At 48.4% G+C, this 19413-nt stretch overlaps 1 protein-coding gene across 1 annotated transcript; it reads right to left on the minus strand.

Moving 5' to 3' along the window:
- Positions 1–625: 625 nt before the first annotated feature.
- LOC133500978 (SUN domain-containing protein 3-like) lies at positions 626–18779 on the minus strand. Its single transcript, XM_061820304.1, has 9 exons — positions 18641–18779; positions 18052–18142; positions 17136–17320; positions 3468–3520; positions 3210–3360; positions 2333–2451; positions 2089–2262; positions 1931–2020; positions 626–913 (listed from the first exon to the last, which is right to left on the minus strand). Exons 2-9 carry the CDS (start codon positions 18138–18140, stop codon positions 800–802), a joined length of 975 nt encoding a protein of 324 aa, XP_061676288.1. The 5' UTR covers positions 18141–18142; positions 18641–18779; the 3' UTR covers positions 626–799.
- Positions 18780–19413: the final 634 nt, after the last annotated feature.

Genomic DNA, 19413 nt, shown 5'->3' on the forward strand with positions numbered 1-19413 from the left:
ATCAGTGTGATGTGCGATCGTAGTGATGGACCCACTCAATTTTTTTTTTCCGATACAAGTAGCAAACTATGATTGGGGGGGAAAAAAAGTTAGGACAGGGAGTCGTCTCCTTAGACGTCTGTGACAAACTGTTTATTTTTCTAAAAAATGCGCATTGTTCTTAAGTGAGTCAACTTGGCATTAGAAAATACTTCTTGGCAATTTGAGATAGAGTATAATAATTCCGACCTGAAATGAAGCGATCGCTCCACAGTCGTGCGTATTTGGTTGGGCACCATCCATCGATTTTTTTCTGGTCTTTCCATCTTGTATTCCATCGAAAAGTTCTTCAAGGATATCAGTCACGTCTACTGTGACGACCGACAAGTCTCGAGCGTCGTGGAAAAATCTGCTCCGGGTCGACGGCTCCCGCGCCGCCGGCCATCTTTGTCTGACCGTAAACAAAACGCTGACGTCGCGCTCGCGATCTCGATAGTGGCAGAGCAACTGGCAAAGTGAAACTGCAGATTTGATGATCATTTGGAGGATTTGAAAGAGACCACCGACAATCGCCACGGGACCGTCTTTATTACGCATACTAATAATATCATCGTGATGAGCAGTCCCACTTTACGATTGAGGTTGGAAAAACAAAACACCAAATGTACGACGACAATAATACAAAAGCACGAATACACAGTATTGCGCGCCTTGAGTGTAAAGTGCAGCAGGTGGCCGGCAGCCCGACCCCAACGTAGGGCGTCGTCGGGACTCGGGGAAAGTGCTCGTAGTGCGTGGCGGGACAACGTCGCGTTTGGCCTCAGGACGCCAAGCGGCCGTGCACCTTGAAGCTGTACAAGCACGTGTAGGTGGGGTCGCCCCAGTTGCTGAGCACGCTCAGCCTCACGTGCGTCATGGCCGCGTCTCCTTTGTCCTAAACGCACAAGAGCGCCCGCGTCATACTTCCGAAAATACACTCACACACAAAATTGGATTCTACTTAATGCCAGTGTCAGAGGTTTTCCTAGTTTGTCACCTTCCTCATACTTTTTCAAACTTTCAAAAACGGAATACTTTATACTCCACCCGTCCATTTTCTTTCCCGCTTATCCTCACGAGGGGAGCGCGGGAGCCTATCCCGGCTGTCGGCGAACCGCTCGCCAGCCAATCGCAGGGCACACGGAGACTCACAATCACACCTCCGAGCAATTTCGAGTGGCCGATCAATGTTGCATGTTTTGGGGATGTGGGAGGAAAGCGGAGTGCCCACCCGGAGAAAAGCCACGCAGGCACAGGACAGGAACTCAGAATTGTGTCTACTCATTTTTTTTTTTTAGAATACATGCTATGATACTTTCTTTGACATTCTTTCTATTTTTCATATTTGACCTACTATCTCGATTTTTCAAAAATGCTTTTTCATATCTTCAAATACTCGCTCTTACATATTTTTACCGACGGTGTTTTAACATCGTTTTTCATACGCCAAGCTTTTCTTAAGTTTTCACATTTATTTTCATACATTAGTTATTTAGCCTTTCTTGTACTACTCTGTTCTACTTTTTTTTTTAAATACTACCGATATGTTTTTTCATACTTTAGTCAGACTTTCTCTCTTTTTTTTTTTTTTTTCCTTCCCTTTCATCACACTTTTGACTTCCTTTTTTGCAAAATGAATTCCTCCCAGTTAGATCAAATTTTGGGCCTCGCTCCCTCCCTCTTTTTTTTTTTTTTTCTAGGTATGTTTAATTTCTTAAAAGACTTTATATTTTTATTGAATCGTCTTCATTTTCAAACTTTTTCCCCCTCTGAATACTTTTGAATAACTTTTTTTAATACCAGTTTGATTGCGTCGTGCCATACTTTTGTCATATTCTTTGCTTTTTTTTTTTAAATTCCTGAACTTTTTCAAGTTAACTTTTGTGTGTGTGTGTGTTGTCAGCCCACTCACAGATATGTAGAAGTTCTGGAACATGGGTCCATTGTGGTTGTACTTGAAGGATCCGAGTTTGATCCCGGGCGCCTCCTGAGACTCCATCCCCTAGAGGGCGACACGGGACGTCAGGCCGCACGTCGAGGACGCGAGCGATCGCAGGCCGTGGGACTCACGTAGACGGAGAACTCTTTGGGCGCGTGGGGGATGTCGCCGGTGGGCGAGATGCTCTTGGAGACGTGTCCCAGCGTGACGCTCTGGACGACAACCGGGTGCGACAGGACGACGGTCAGGTTGCCCCGCTGGCCCGCGAACGCCCAGCAGTTACCCGGATTCAGCTCCGACTTGCCCTGCGAGGGGAGCGGCGCGGGCGCGTCAAGGGCCGAACGGCGGCGCCGACGTGCGCGCGGCGTCCGTTACCTCGATGACCACGTGGGAGCGCACGGCCTTCCGGGAGCCCCACTCCAGGCCCAAGAAGGAGACGCGAGAGGTCTTCACCTTGTAGGACGGCGACGAAGCGCTGCACAGCACGCTGGCCCCTGCCGACGCGACACACGCTCAGCTGCGGCTTTCACGCGTTCGCACAAAAGCGGCCCGGGGAGTAACTGATTATTACATGTCACGACATTGTCGTTACATTACCATGCGCGTATTCTATCTGTGTGTAAATATATATATATATATACACACAGATATACGAACACAACCCCAATGAAGTTGGGATGTTATTGAATACAAAGAGAATACAAATCGTCTTCAACCTAGGTTAGAATTCACTTCACAGACAACATATTGAATGTTCAAAGAAACTTTGTCTTTTCGGAAAGAATCCTGAACTTTGAATTTTATGGCTGCAACACGTGCGCCCAAAACGAGCTGAAGAACGCTCAGCCAACACGTGACCGGTGGACAGACGCATTTGCAAATCATCGGATTGATTTCACGCGTGACATCATGTCTCAACTTCATCGGAAGCCGGTTTGCGTGTGTGTACGTGAATAAAATTGTCATGACTGAGAGAAAACGTGGAATTGATTTTTTTTTTTTTTTTCACCATCACCATGGGACTTTCTCTCGGTGAGGATTACACTGAAATGAATTTTGCAATTCAACGACGTCATCTCATTCCACGTAACGAATTCCGAGTTACTCGCCGACGTCGCACATCAAAGGGGAATTTTCCCACCGCTGCGTTCACACAGGTGTGGTGGCTTCGCTTCGCGTTGGCATAATGAGACGCTAATTGCATCGATTACGCTGACGGGGCACGAGCGGCCACGCGCCAGGCGGACCTCACCCGCCGACTCCAGGGCGTAGTTGGGAACGGTGGCCCAAAGCGGCGCGTTGGCGTCTTTGCGCATCATCTCTTCGTAGCTGTTCAGGCGGGCCTTCAACTCGTTGTACTTGGCGTAGAACTCCTCCAACAGCTCATTGCCGCGGGCGGAAATCTGCCGGCGGAGCGAGATCGTCGGGGAGACGGACAGACAGCACCAAACCGTACCGGACGCGACGGAGGCGCGGCAAGTGAGCGCCCCAGACGGGAAGTGGGTCGTACCACGTTGGAGGGAGTGCTGCCGCCCGTCATCTGGCGAATGAACGGCTCGCACACTGCAAACAGGAAGCGGAACGCACGTGACACCTTCCACAAAGACAAAGCTCATACGTTGGATCAGCATCGTCAGAACTCGATCATTCCCCGTCTCACTAGTCTGGACTCGAACCCACCGTCAGTACTTGAACCTTATCCCTGGACCACGACAATTTCGAGAGACTCGAATTATTATCTCTAGACTCCAACCACTCCTTGGGACTGGAACATTGCCTCTGGACTACGAGCATTTCTCGCGACTAGGACCTCATCTCCGGACTACGAGCATTTCAATCCTTTGCTTTGGAGTACAAGCATTCCTCCGGACTACAATTTTCACACGGGACCAGAACTTTCAGTGTCAAAGTTGACATTTTTTTTTTTTTTTTGGGACCAGAACCTTACATTGATGTTGGCCCAATATTTAATGTGGAAAAGAGGATGACCAAGGTGGACTCAGGACTGGACTAGATCTTTGCGGATGACAACCTTCTTACAGGACAATGACTTTATCTTGGGACTAGAAGCTCGTCGCTGGATTTAAGCCATTTCTCAGGACTAAAACCTTCGCACCGTACTCGACCTTTCTCTCTGGACTAGAAACTTGTCTCCGGACTACAACCTCCCCTTGGAATTTGAACCTTGTCCCTGGACTAGAACCTTCACACCGTACTCGACTTTTCTCTCTGGACTAGAAACTTGTCTCCGGACTACAACCTCCTCTTGGAATTTGAACCTTGTCCCTGGACTAGAACCTTCACACCGTACTCGACTTTTCTCTCTGGACTAGAAACTTGTCTCCGGACTACAACCTCCTCTTGGAATTTGAACCTTGTCCCTGGACTAGAACCTTCACACCGTACTCGACTTTTCTCTCTGGACTAGAAACTTGTCTCCGGACTACAACCTCCTCTTGGAATTTGAACCTTGTCCCTGGACTAGAACCTTCACACCGTACTCGACTTTTCTCTCTGGACTAGAAACTTGTCTCCGGACTACAACCTCCTCTTGGAATTTGAACCTTGTCCCTGGACTAGAACCTTCACACCGTGCTCGACCTTTCTCTCTGGACTAGAAACTTGTCTCCGGACTACAACCTCCTCTTGGAATTTGAACCTTGTCCCTGGACTAGAACCTTCACACCGTACTCGACTTTTCTCTCTGGACTAGAAACTTGTCTCCGGACTACAACCTCCTCTTGGAATTTGAACCTTGTCCCTGGACTAGAACCTTCACACCGTACTCGACTTTTCTCTCTGGACTAGAAACTTGTCTCCGGACTACAACCTCCTCTTGGAATTTGAACCTTGTCCCTGGACTAGAACCTTCACACCGTACTCGACTTTTCTCTCTGGACTAGAAACTTGTCTCCGGACTACAACCTCCTCTTGGAATTTGAACCTTGTCCCTGGACTAGAACCTTCACACCGTACTCGACTTTTCTCTCTGGACTAGAAACTTGTCTCCGGACTACAACCTCCTCTTGGAATTTGAACCTTGTCCCTGGACTAGAACCTTCACACCGTACTCGACTTTTCACTCTGGACTAGAAACTTGTCTCCGGACTACAACCTCCTCTTGGAATTTGAACCTTGTCCCTGGACTAGAACCTTCACACCGTACTCGACTTTTCTCTCTGGACTAGAAACTTGTCTCCGGACTACAACCTCCTCTTGGAATTTGAACCTTGTCCCTGGACTAGAACCTTCACACCGTACTCGACTTTTCTCTCTGGACTAGAAACTTGTCTCCGGACTACAACCTCCTCTTGGAATTTGAACCTTGTCCCTGGACTAGAACCTTCACACCGTACTCGACTTTTCACTCTGGACTAGAAACTTGTCTCCGGACTACAACCTCCTCTTGGAATTTGAACCTTGTCCCTGGACTAGAACCTTCACACCGTACTCGACCTTTCTCTCTGGACTAGAAACTTGTCTCCGGACTACAACCTCCCCTTGGAATTTGAACCTTGTCCCTGGACTAGAACCTTCACACCGTACTCGACTTTTCTCTCTGGACTAGAAACTTGTCTCCGGACTACAACCTCCTCTTGGAATTTGAACCTTGTCCCTGGACTAGAACCTTCACACCGTACTCGACTTTTCTCTCTGGACTAGAAACTTGTCTCCGGACTACAACCTCCTCTTGGAATTTGAACCTTGTCCCTGGACTAGAACCTTCACACCGTACTCGACTTTTCTCTCTGGACTAGAAACTTGTCTCCGGACTACAACCTCCTCTTGGAATTTGAACCTTGTCCCTGGACTAGAACCTTCACACCGTACTCGACCTTTCTCTCTGGACTAGAAACTTGTCTCCGGACTACAACCTCCTCTTGGAATTTGAACCTTGTCCCTGGACTAGAACCTTCACACCGTACTCGACCTTTCTCTCTGGACTAGAAAGTTGTCTCCGGACTACAACCTCCTCTTGGAATTTGAACCTTGTCCCTGGACTAGAACCTTCACACCGTACTCGACTTTTCTCTCTGGACTAGAAACTTGTCTCCGGACTACAACCTCCTCTTGGAATTTGAACCTTGTCCCTGGACTAGAACCTTCACACCGTACTCGACTTTTCTCTCTGGACTAGAAACTTGTCTCCGGACTACAACCTCCTCTTGGAATTTGAACCTTGTCCCTGGACTAGAACCTTCACACCGTACTCGACTTTTCTCTCTGGACTAGAAACTTGTCTCCGGACTACAACCTCCTCTTGGAATTTGAACCTTGTCCCTGGACTAGAACCTTCACACCGTACTCGACTTTTCTCTCTGGACTAGAAACTTGTCTCCGGACTACAACCTCCTCTTGGAATTTGAACCTTGTCCCTGGACTAGAACCTTCACACCGTGCTCGACCTTTCTCTCTGGACTAGAAACTTGTCTCCGGACTACAACCTCCTCTTGGAATTTGAACCTTGTCCCTGGACTAGAACCTTCACACCGTACTCGACTTTTCTCTCTGGACTAGAAACTTGTCTCCGGACTACAACCTCCTCTTGGAATTTGAACCTTGTCCCTGGACTAGAACCTTCACACCGTACTCGACTTTTCACTCTGGACTAGAAACTTGTCTCCGGACTACAACCTCCTCTTGGAATTTGAACCTTGTCCCTGGACTAGAACCTTCACACCGTACTCGACTTTTCTCTCTGGACTAGAAACTTGTCTCCGGACTACAACCTCCTCTTGGAATTTGAACCTTGTCCCTGGACTAGAACCTTCACACCGTACTCGACTTTTCACTCTGGACTAGAAACTTGTCTCCGGACTACAACCTCCTCTTGGAATTTGAACCTTGTCCCTGGACTAGAACCTTCACACCGTACTCGACCTTTCTCTCTGGACTAGAAACTTGTCTCCGGACTACAACCTCCTCTTGGAATTTGAACCTTGTCCCTGGACTAGAACCTTCACACCGTGCTCGACCTTTCTCTCTGGACTAGAAACTTGTCTCCGGACTACAACCTCCCCTTGGAATTTGAACCTTGTCCCTGGACTAGAACCTTCACACCGTACTCGACTTTTCTCTCTGGACTAGAAACTTGTCTCCGGACTACAACCTCCCCTTGGAATTTGAACCTTGTCCCTGGACTAGAACCTTCACACCGTACTCGACTTTTCTCTCTGGACTAGAAACTTGTCTCCGGACTACAACCTCCCCTTGGAATTTGAACCTTGTCCCTGGACTAGAACCTTCACACCGTACTCGACTTTTCTCTCTGGACTAGAAACTTGTCTCCGGACTACAACCTCCCTTGGAATTTGAACCTTGTCCCTGGACTAGAACCTTCACACCGTACTCGACTTTTCTCTCTGGACTAGAAACTTGTCTCCGGACTACAACCTCCCTTGGAATTTGAACCTTGTCCCTGGACTAGAACCTTCACACCGTACTCGACTTTTCTCTCTGGACTAGAAAGTTGTCTCCGGACTACAACCTCCTCTTGGAATTTGAACCTTGTCCCTGGACTAGAACCTTCACACCGTACTCGACTTTTCACTCTGGACTAGAAACTTGTCTCCGGACTACAACCTCCTCTTGGAATTTGAACCTTGTCCCTGGACTAGAACCTTCACACCGTACTCGACTTTTCTCTCTGGACTAGAAACTTGTCTCCGGACTACAACCTCCTCTTGGAATTTGAACCTTGTCCCTGGACTAGAACCTTCACACCGTACTCGACTTTTCACTCTGGACTAGAAACTTGTCTCCGGACTACAACCTCCTCTTGGAATTTGAACCTTGTCCCTGGACTAGAACCTTCACACCGTACTCGACTTTTCTCTCTGGACTAGAAACTTGTCTCCGGACTACAACCTCCTCTTGGAATTTGAACCTTGTCCCTGGACTAGAACCTTCACACCGTGCTCGACCTTTCTCTCTGGACTAGAAACTTGTCTCCGGACTACAACCTCCCTTGGAATTTGAACCTTGTCCCTGGACTAGAACCTTCACACCGTACTCGACTTTTCTCTCTGGACTAGAAACTTGTCTCCGGACTACAACCTCCTCTTGGAATTTGAACCTTGTCCCTGGACTAGAACCTTCACACCGTACTCGACTTTTCTCTCTGGACTAGAAACTTGTCTCCGGACTACAACCTCCTCTTGGAATTTGAACCTTGTCCCTGGACTAGAACCTTCACACCGTACTCGACTTTTCTCTCTGGACTAGAAACTTGTCTCCGGACTACAACCTCCTCTTGGAATTTGAACCTTGTCCCTGGACTAGAACCTTCACACCGTACTCGACTTTTCTCTCTGGACTAGAAACTTGTCTCCGGACTACAACCTCCTCTTGGAATTTGAACCTTGTCCCTGGACTAGAACCTTCACACCGTACTCGACTTTTCTCTCTGGACTAGAAACTTGTCTCCGGACTACAACCTCCTCTTGGAATTTGAACCTTGTCCCTGGACTAGAACCTTCACACCGTACTCGACTTTTCACTCTGGACTAGAAACTTGTCTCCGGACTACAACCTCCTCTTGGAATTTGAACCTTGTCCCTGGACTAGAACCTTCACACCGTGCTCGACCTTTCTCTCTGGACTAGAAACTTGTCTCCGGACTACAACCTCCCCTTGGAATTTGAACCTTGTCCCTGGACTAGAACCTTCACACCGTACTCGACTTTTCTCTCTGGACTAGAAACTTGTCTCCGGACTACAACCTCCTCTTGGAATTTGAACCTTGTCCCTGGACTAGAACCTTCACACCGTACTCGACTTTTCTCTCTGGACTAGAAACTTGTCTCCGGACTACAACCTCCTCTTGGAATTTGAACCTTGTCCCTGGACTAGAACCTTCACACCGTACTCGACTTTTCACTCTGGACTAGAAACTTGTCTCCGGACTACAACCTCCTCTTGGAATTTGAACCTTGTCCCTGGACTAGAACCTTCACACCGTACTCGACCTTTCTCTCTGGACTAGAAACTTGTCTCCGGACTACAACCTCCTCTTGGAATTTGAACCTTGTCCCTGGACTAGAACCTTCACACCGTGCTCGACCTTTCTCTCTGGACTAGAAACTTGTCTCCGGACTACAACCTCCTCTTGGAATTTGAACCTTGTCCCTGGACTAGAACCTTCACACCGTACTCGACCTTTCTCTCTGGACTAGAAACTTGTCTCCGGACTACAACCTCCCCTTGGAATTTGAACCTTGTCCCTGGACTAGAACCTTCACACCGTACTCGACTTTTCTCTCTGGACTAGAAACTTGTCTCCGGACTACAACCTCCCCTTGGAATTTGAACCTTGTCCCTGGACTAGAACCTTCACACCGTACTCGACTTTTCTCTCTGGACTAGAAAGTTGTCTCCGGACTACAACCTCCTCTTGGAATTTGAACCTTGTCCCTGGACTAGAACCTTCACACCGTACTCGACTTTTCTCTCTGGACTAGAAACTTGTCTCCGGACTACAACCTCCTCTTGGAATTTGAACCTTGTCCCTGGACTAGAACCTTCACACCGTGCTCGACCTTTCTCTCTGGACTAGAAACTTGTCTCCGGACTACAACCTCCTCTTGGAATTTGAACCTTGTCCCTGGACTAGAACCTTCACACCGTACTCGACTTTTCACTCTGGACTAGAAACTTGTCTCCGGACTACAACCTCCTCTTGGAATTTGAACCTTGTCCCTGGACTAGAACCTTCACACCGTACTCGACTTTTCTCTCTGGACTAGAAACTTGTCTCCGGACTACAACCTCCTCTTGGAATTTGAACCTTGTCCCTGGACTAGAACCTTCACACCGTGCTCGACCTTTCTCTCTGGACTAGAAACTTGTGTCTCCGGACTACAACCTCCCCTTGGAATTTGAACCTTGTCCCTGGACTAGAACCTTCACACCGTACTCGACTTTCTCTCTGGACTAGAAACTTGTCTCCGGACTACAACCTCCTCTTGGAATTTGAACCTTGTCCCTGGACTAGAACCTTCACACCGTACTCGACTTTTCTCTCTGGACTAGAAACTTGTCTCCGGACTACAACCTCCTCTTGGAATTTGAACCTTGTCCCTGGACTAGAACCTTCACACCGTACTCGACTTTTCTCTCTGGACTAGAAACTTGTCTCCGGACTACAACCTCCTCTTGGAATTTGAACCTTGTCCCTGGACTAGAACCTTCACACCGTACTCGACTTTTCTCTCTGGACTAGAAACTTGTCTCCGGACTACAACCTCCTCTTGGAATTTGAACCTTGTCCCTGGACTAGAACCTTCACACCGTGCTCGACCTTTCTCTCTGGACTAGAAACTTGTCTCCGGACTACAACCTCCTCTTGGAATTTGAACCTTGTCCCTGGACTAGAACCTTCACACCGTACTCGACTTTTCTCTCTGGACTAGAAACTTGTCTCCGGACTACAACCTCCTCTTGGAATTTGAACCTTGTCCCTGGACTAGAACCTTCACACCGTACTCGACTTTTCTCTCTGGACTAGAAACTTGTCTCCGGACTACAACCTCCTCTTGGAATTTGAACCTTGTCCCTGGACTAGAACCTTCACACCGTACTCGACTTTTCTCTCTGGACTAGAAACTTGTCTCCGGACTACAACCTCCTCTTGGAATTTGAACCTTGTCCCTGGACTAGAACCTTCACACCGTACTCGACTTTTCACTCTGGACTAGAAACTTGTCTCCGGACTACAACCTCCTCTTGGAATTTGAACCTTGTCCCTGGACTAGAACCTTCACACCGTACTCGACTTTTCTCTCTGGACTAGAAACTTGTCTCCGGACTACAACCTCCTCTTGGAATTTGAACCTTGTCCCTGGACTAGAACCTTCACACCGTACTCGACTTTTCTCTCTGGACTAGAAACTTGTCTCCGGACTACAACCTCCTCTTGGAATTTGAACCTTGTCCCTGGACTAGAACCTTCACACCGTACTCGACTTTTCACTCTGGACTAGAAACTTGTCTCCGGACTACAACCTCCTCTTGGAATTTGAACCTTGTCCCTGGACTAGAACCTTCACACCGTACTCGACCTTTCTCTCTGGACTAGAAAGTTGTCTCCGGACTACAACCTCCCTTGGAATTTGAACCTTGTCCCTGGACTAGAACCTTCACACCGTACTCGACTTTTCTCTCTGGACTAGAAACTTGTCTCCGGACTACAACCTCCTCTTGGAATTTGAACCTTGTCCCTGGACTAGAACCTTCACACCGTACTCGACTTTTCTCTCTGGACTAGAAACTTGTCTCCGGACTACAACCTCCTCTTGGAATTTGAACCTTGTCCCTGGACTAGAACCTTCACACCGTACTCGACTTTTCTCTCTGGACTAGAAACTTGTCTCCGGACTACAACCTCCTCTTGGAATTTGAACCTTGTCCCTGGACTAGAACCTTCACACCGTACTCGACCTTTCTCTCTGGACTAGAAACTTGTCTCCGGACTACAACCTCCTCTTGGAATTTGAACCTTGTCCCTGGACTAGAACCTTCACACCGTACTCGACCTTTCTCTCTGGACTAGAAAGTTGTCTCCGGACTACAACCTCCTCTTGGAATTTGAACCTTGTCCCTGGACTAGAACCTTCACACCGTACTCGACTTTTCTCTCTGGACTAGAAACTTGTCTCCGGACTACAACCTCCTCTTGGAATTTGAACCTTGTCCCTGGACTAGAACCTTCACACCGTACTCGACTTTTCTCTCTGGACTAGAAACTTGTCTCCGGACTACAACCTCCTCTTGGAATTTGAACCTTGTCCCTGGACTAGAACCTTCACACCGTACTCGACTTTTCTCTCTGGACTAGAAACTTGTCTCCGGACTACAACCTCCTCTTGGAATTTGAACCTTGTCCCTGGACTAGAACCTTCACACCGTACTCGACTTTTCTCTCTGGACTAGAAACTTGTCTCCGGACTACAACCTCCTCTTGGAATTTGAACCTTGTCCCTGGACTAGAACCTTCACACCGTGCTCGACCTTTCTCTCTGGACTAGAAACTTGTCTCCGGACTACAACCTCCTCTTGGAATTTGAACCTTGTCCCTGGACTAGAACCTTCACACCGTACTCGACTTTTCTCTCTGGACTAGAAACTTGTCTCCGGACTACAACCTCCTCTTGGAATTTGAACCTTGTCCCTGGACTAGAACCTTCACACCGTACTCGACTTTTCACTCTGGACTAGAAACTTGTCTCCGGACTACAACCTCCTCTTGGAATTTGAACCTTGTCCCTGGACTAGAACCTTCACACCGTACTCGACTTTTCTCTCTGGACTAGAAACTTGTCTCCGGACTACAACCTCCTCTTGGAATTTGAACCTTGTCCCTGGACTAGAACCTTCACACCGTACTCGACTTTTCTCTCTGGACTAGAAACTTGTCTCCGGACTACAACCTCCCCTTGGAATTTGAACCTTGTCCCTGGACTAGAACCTTCACACCGTACTCGACTTTTCTCTCTGGACTAGAAACTTGTCTCCGGACTACAACCTCCTCTTGGAATTTGAACCTTGTCCCTGGACTAGAACCTTCACACCGTACTCGACTTTTCTCTCTGGACTAGAAACTTGTCTCCGGACTACAACCTCCCTTGGAATTTGAACCTTGTCCCTGGACTAGAACCTTCACACCGTACTCGACTTTTCTCTCTGGACTAGAAAGTTGTCTCCGGACTACAACCTCCTCTTGGAATTTGAACCTTGTCCCTGGACTAGAACCTTCACACCGTACTCGACTTTTCTCTCTGGACTAGAAACTTGTCTCCGGACTACAACCTCCTCTTGGAATTTGAACCTTGTCCCTGGACTAGAACCTTCACACCGTGCTCGACCTTTCTCTCTGGACTAGAAACTTGTCTCCGGACTACAACCTCCTCTTGGAATTTGAACCTTGTCCCTGGACTAGAACCTTCACACCGTACTCGACTTTTCACTCTGGACTAGAAACTTGTCTCCGGACTACAACCTCCTCTTGGAATTTGAACCTTGTCCCTGGACTAGAACCTTCACACCGTACTCGACTTTTCTCTCTGGACTAGAAACTTGTCTCCGGACTACAACCTCCTCTTGGAATTTGAACCTTGTCCCTGGACTAGAACCTTCACACCGTGCTCGACCTTTCTCTCTGGACTAGAAACTTGTCTCCGGACTACAACCTCCCCTTGGAATTTGAACCTTGTCCCTGGACTAGAACCTTCACACCGTACTCGACTTTTCTCTCTGGACTAGAAACTTGTCTCCGGACTACAACCTCCCCTTGGAATTTGAACCTTGTCCCTGGACTAGAACCTTCACACCGTACTCGACTTTTCTCTCTGGACTAGAAACTTGTCTCCGGACTACAACCTCCTCTTGGAATTTGAACCTTGTCCCTGGACTAGAACCTTCACACCGTACTCGACTTTTCTCTCTGGACTAGAAACTTGTCTCCGGACTACAACCTCCTCTTGGAATTTGAACCTTGTCCCTGGACTAGAACCTTCACACCGTACTCGACTTTTCTCTCTGGACTAGAAACTTGTCTCCGGACTACAACCTCCTCTTGGAATTTGAACCTTGTCCCTGGACTAGAACCTTCACACCGTGCTCGACCTTTCTCTCTGGACTAGAAACTTGTCTCCGGACTACAACCTCCTCTTGGAATTTGAACCTTGTCCCTGGACTAGAACCTTCACACCGTGCTCGACCTTTCTCTCTGGACTAGAAACTTGTCTCCGGACTACAACCTCCTCTTGGAATTTGAACCTTGTCCCTGGACTAGAACCTTCACACCGTGCTCGACCTTTCTCTCTGGACTAGAAACTTGTCTCCGGACTACAACCTCCTCTTGGAATTTGAACCTTGTCCCTGGACTAGAACCTTCACACACGTACTCGACTTTTCTCTCTGGACTAGAAACTTGTCTCCGGACTACAACCTCCCCTTGGAATTTGAACCTTGTCCCTGGACTAGAACCTTCACACCGTACTCGACTTTTCTCTCTGGACTAGAAACTTGTCTCCGGACTACAACCTCCTCTTGGAATTTGAACCTTGTCCCTGGACTAGAACCTTCACACCGTACTCGACTTTTCTCTCTGGACTAGAAACTTGTCTCCGGACTACAACCTCCTCTTGGAATTTGAACCTTGTCCCTGGACTAGAACCTTCACACCGTACTCGACTTTTCTCTCTGGACTAGAAACTTGTCTCCGGACTACAACCTCCTCTTGGAATTTGAACCTTGTCCCTGGACTAGAACCTTCACACCGTACCGTACTCGACCTTTCTCTCTGGACTAGAAACTTGTCTCCGGACTACAACCTCCTCTTGGAATTTGAACCTTGTCCCTGGACTAGAACCTTCACACCGTGCTCGACCTTTCTCTCTGGACTAGAAAGTTGTCTCCGGACTACAACCTCCCCTTGGAATTTGAACCTTGTCCCTGGACTAGAACCTTCACACCGTACTCGACTTTTCTCTCTGGACTAGAACTTGTCTCCGGACTACAACCTCCCCTTGGAATTTGAACCTTGTCCCTGGACTAGAACCTTCACACACCGTGCTCGACCTTTCACTCTGGACTAGAAACTTGTCTCCGGACTACAACCTCTCTTGGAATTTGAACCTTGTCCCTGGACTAGAACCTTCACACCGTACTCGACTTTTCTCTCTGGACTAGAAACTTGTCTCCGGACTACAACCTCCTCTTGGAATTTGAACCTTGTCCCTGGACTAGAACCTTCACACCGTACTCGACTTTTCACTCTGGACTAGAAACTTGTCTCCGGACTACAACCTCCTCTTGGAATTTGAACCTTGTCCCTGGACTAGAACCTTCACACCGTACTCGACCTTTCTCTCTGGACTAGAAACTTGTCTCCGGACTACAACCTCCTCTTGGAATTTGAACCTTGTCCCTGGACTAGAACATTCACACCGTGCTCGACCTTTCTCTCTGGACTAGAAACTTGTCTCCGGACTACAACCTCCCCTTGGAATTTGAACCTTGTCCCTGGACTAGAACCTTCACACCGTACTCGACTTTTCTCTCTGGACTAGAAACTTGTCTCCGGACTACAACCTCCCTTGGAATTTGAACCTTGTCCCTGGACTAGAACCTTCACACCGTACTCGACTTTTCTCTCTGGACTAGAAACTTGTCTCCGGACTACAACCTCCTCTTGGAATTTGAACCTTGTCCCTGGACTAGAACCTTCACACCGTACTCGACTTTTCTCTCTGGACTAGAAACTTGTCTCCGGACTACAACCTCCTCTTGGAATTTGAACCTTGTCCCTGGACTAGAACCTTCACACCGTACTCGACTTTTCTCTCTGGACTAGAAACTTGTCTCCGGACTACAACCTCCTCTTGGAATTTGAACCTTGTCCCTGGACTAGAACCTTCACACCGTACTCGACCTTTCTCTCTGGACTAGAAACTTGTCTCCGGACTACACAACCTCCTCTTGGAATTTGAACCTTGTCCCTGGACTAGAACCTTCACACCGTACTCGACTTTTCTCTCTGGACTAGAAACTTGTCTCCGGACTACAACCTCCTCTTGGAATTTGAACCTTGTCCCTGGACTAGAACCTTCACACCGTACTCGACTTTTCTCTCTGGACTAGAAACTTGTCTCCGGACTACAACCTCCTCTTGGAATTTGAACCTTGTCCCTGGACTAGAACCTTCACACCGTACTCGACTTTTCTCTCTGGACTAGAAACTTGTCTCCGGACTACAACCTCCTCTTGGAATTTGAACCTTGTCCCTGGACTAGAACCTTCACACCGTACTCGACCTTTCTCTCTGGACTAGAAACTTGTCTCCGGACTACAACCTCCTCTTGGAATTTGAACCTTGTCCCTGGACTAGAACCTTCACACCGTACTCGACCTTTCTCTCTGGACTAGAAACTTGTCTCCGGACTACAACCTCCCTTGGAATTTGAACCTTGTCCCTGGACTAGAACCTTCACACCGTACTCGACTTTTCTCTCTGGACTAGAAACTTGTCTCCGGACTACAACCTCCCTTGGAATTTGAACCTTGTCCCTGGACTAGAACCTTCACACCGTACTCGACCTTTCTCTCTGGACTAGAAACTTGTCTCCGGACTACAACCTCCTCTTGGAATTTGAACCTTGTCCCTGGACTAGAACCTTCACACCGTACTCGACTTTTCTCTCTGGACTAGAAACTTGTCTCCGGACTACAACCTCCTCTTGGAATTTGAACCTTGTCCCTGGACTAGAACCTTCACACCGTACTCGACTTTTCTCTCTGGACTAGAAACTTGTCTCCGGACTACAACCTCCTCTTGGAATTTGAACCTTGTCCCTGGACTAGAACCTTCACACCGTACTCGACTTTTCACTCTGGACTAGAAACTTGTCTCCGGACTACAACCTCCTCTTGGAATTTGAACCTTGTCCCTGGACTAGAACCTTCACACCGTACTCGACCTTTCTCTCTGGACTAGAAACTTGTCTCCGGACTACAACCTCCTCTTGGAATTTGAACCTTGTCCCTGGACTAGAACCTTCACACCGTGCTCGACTTTTCTCTCTGGACTAGAAACTTGTCTCCGGACTACAACCTCCCCTTGGAATTTGAACCTTGTCCCTGGACTAGAACCTTCACACCGTACTCGACTTTTCTCTCTGGACTAGAAACTTGTCTCCGGACTACAACCTCCCCTTGGAATTTGAACCTTGTCCCTGGACTAGAACCTTCACACCGTACTCGACTTTTCTCTCTGGACTAGAAACTTGTCTCCGGACTACAACCTCCTCTTGGAATTTGAACCTTGTCCCTGGACTAGAACCTTCACACCGTACTCGACTTTTCTCTCTGGACTAGAAACTTGTCTCCGGACTACAACCTCCTCTTGGAATTTGAACCTTGTCCCTGGACTAGAACCTTCACACCGTACTCGACTTTTCTCTCTGGACTAGAAACTTGTCTCCGGACTACAACCTCCTCTTGGAATTTGAACCTTGTCCCTGGACTAGAACCTTCACACCGTACTCGACTTTTCTCTCTGGACTAGAAACTTGTCTCCGGACTACAACCTCCTCTTGGAATTTGAACCTTGTCCCTGGACTAGAACTTTCTCTTCGCACTAGACCCTCGTCTCTGGCATTTACGTCGATACGGTACTCACAGATCCAGAGTACGGGGATGCAAATGGGGATGAGGTAATTCCGCGCCAAGCGCAGCACTCCGCTTCTCCTGCGTGGCGGTCCGGCGTCTCCGACGGGAATGTCCGACGGCGGGATGTCGTCCTTGGCGTCGTCCGTGGTGACCCTGCGCAGGCGGTGCTGAGTGCGACTCCGAGTCCACAGCCTCCTGTGAGGATGAGGTGAGCAGGGGGCGTACGTAGACAGCGCGCACGTGCATAGACAACCGCCTCCATCACTGTCATACGTGAGTGTTTCCGCCATATTGGATGTGGCAAATGATGCTGCAACTCTGTATTGAACCGATATTTAGGAAACGGAAACAAGTGAAGAAAACCGTTTCATTTGGTCAACTGAATACTTGATCTGGTTATTTGAAACACGAAAAGACCTACCCCCAGAAACTAGATGTTCTTTTTATGCTTTGTACTCCTTCAACGACACTTCACTGCCTCCGCTCCTGCGCGGGGATGACAGAACGTACTGTACGCGGGTTTCTGCGTCGACCGACCGGGACGAGATCCGAGTTGCAACCGAGGATCCTGCGTCGACCGATGGCTTTCCTGAAGGAGTAACCTGCCCGTGCTACAGTATTTCATCAATGCTCCCCAGTGTGTCGCCGGCTCATTCTGGAAGCGGGACCCTCAAACCGCGGCCTCTTCTCAAGGTTTCTTTTTAGCCGATTGGGGTTCGGGTTACGGATCGGGGAACGTCGTCAGTCCTTTTTTTTTGTGGATCAGGTTGAGACACTTTTGTGCGATTAAGGCCTATCCAAACGAATTCTCTTCAGAGAATCACATTTCAGTGGCAAAAATACAATGAGAAGTCATCATTTTCTCAGCGCGCCACTTTGCCGCATCCAATACGACTCTGTGCGACAACAGGAACCCACCTGCTTACCTGTACGGCGTCTCCTTGTACGAGATGACGGGCTGACCGTCACTGCTGTAGTAGCCCGACGACTCCAGGCGCGAACTCTTTCTTATCATGGCTGCCGGGAATGACACACGACAACAGAGCAGCGCTTCCATGAACGCAAGACACACTAACGACAACAATCGGCACCCTGATTGCTACAACACTTCAACATTGCTTGGCGCAATGCCTTCTGGGAATGGCATGGGTGGTTTTTTTCCTATGGCTAATGGACGTCCGTGCTCTCGAACCTTCTGTGAATTCAAATTGATTCTTTTGCAATGTTTCAAATGTAAAATTTGGATGTGTAATTGTTGCGAGTAATTTACTAAATTTTGCTATAAGCTTAAGACTTTTGTTGTCCACTTTTGAACAATTTTAAAAAGGTTTAACTCCATGCAGACGGACAATTAAGCTCCCGGGTAAAATGGGGGGTTGTGTTCAGAGGCGTGGCTTCATCGGCGACGCCACGCCCCTCCCCGCAGGAAAGTTGCGCTATTTTTGCAAATGTTGCAAATGTCGCTTCTTGCTTGGCGTTTAGGATTTGTGAGTTTTGCTGGCGCCGCGAACTTACTCAACCCGGAGGGGCCGCCATTTTCTGCCTGCAGCTCGCCCGCTCGGAATGAAGGAAAAAGAGGAGGAAGATGAAGATGAAGAAGAAGAAGAAGAAGATGAAGCAGAAGTTCGTCGGGGTCGGCGTCGGCGTGGACTACAAAGGCCGCCGGTGCCGACTCACCTGCTGCGCGCCGGTGACGTCACCGCGTCATCAGCCCTGTGGCGTGTGACGTCACCCCTTTGGCTCAGAGAGCGCACATCGTGGAATCCGCCGGGTGGCTTTGCTTTGGAAAAGCTTTCTTCAAAAAATGGACATTGATTCGTTACGCGGTGGCGGGTGACGTCACCAACTTGCTTTTCTTTACGATTGTCATTTGACATTTCCACTTCCATTGAAAAGTTACCGTGTTCTTGGTTTTAAGATTCAAGATCAGCAATCGAACGAGGGTGTCTAGACTTCTTCTATCCACGGCAGCCTCGTTCCTTTGTTTTTGTCCTGCCAATTTAGTCCTCTTTTAACAAGCGGAAACTAAATGTTGGCATTTTTTTATTTGGTAAAATTGCGATTGTTGTGTTTGAGATGAGCTGTTTTTGATGCAAATGATTTGTTCGTATGTGACCAGTTGAGGGCGTCCCCGCCTCTCGCCCGTCAGCGCGCCCGCCACCCGCCTGAGGACGAGCGCGACAGAAAATCGACGGAAGAAGCCGGATTGCTCAGCGACATCCGAATTTGAACATTCATCCATCCGTCCATTATTCAAACCGCTTATCCTCACAAGGGTCGCGGAGAGC

The sequence above is a fragment of the Syngnathoides biaculeatus genome, chromosome 5 (genome assembly GCF_019802595.1).
Source record: "Syngnathoides biaculeatus isolate LvHL_M chromosome 5, ASM1980259v1, whole genome shotgun sequence".
NCBI lineage: Eukaryota > Metazoa > Chordata > Actinopteri > Syngnathiformes > Syngnathidae > Syngnathoides > Syngnathoides biaculeatus.

Bases quoted from the DNA above. Each gene is read 5' to 3' on its own strand.
- LOC133500978 (XM_061820304.1), bottom strand. From the start codon at position 18,140: ATGATAAGAAAGAGTTCGCGCCTGGAGTCGTCGGGCTACTACAGCAGT. The intron at 3,521-17,135 runs GTGAGTACCGTA...TCCTGTTTGCAG, and splicing joins CATCCCCGTACTCTGGATCT to TGTGCGAGCCGTTCATTCGC. The intron at 914-1,930 runs GTGAGTGGGCTG...TTGTGCGTTTAG, and splicing joins TCCAGAACTTCTACATATCT to GACAAAGGAGACGCGGCCAT.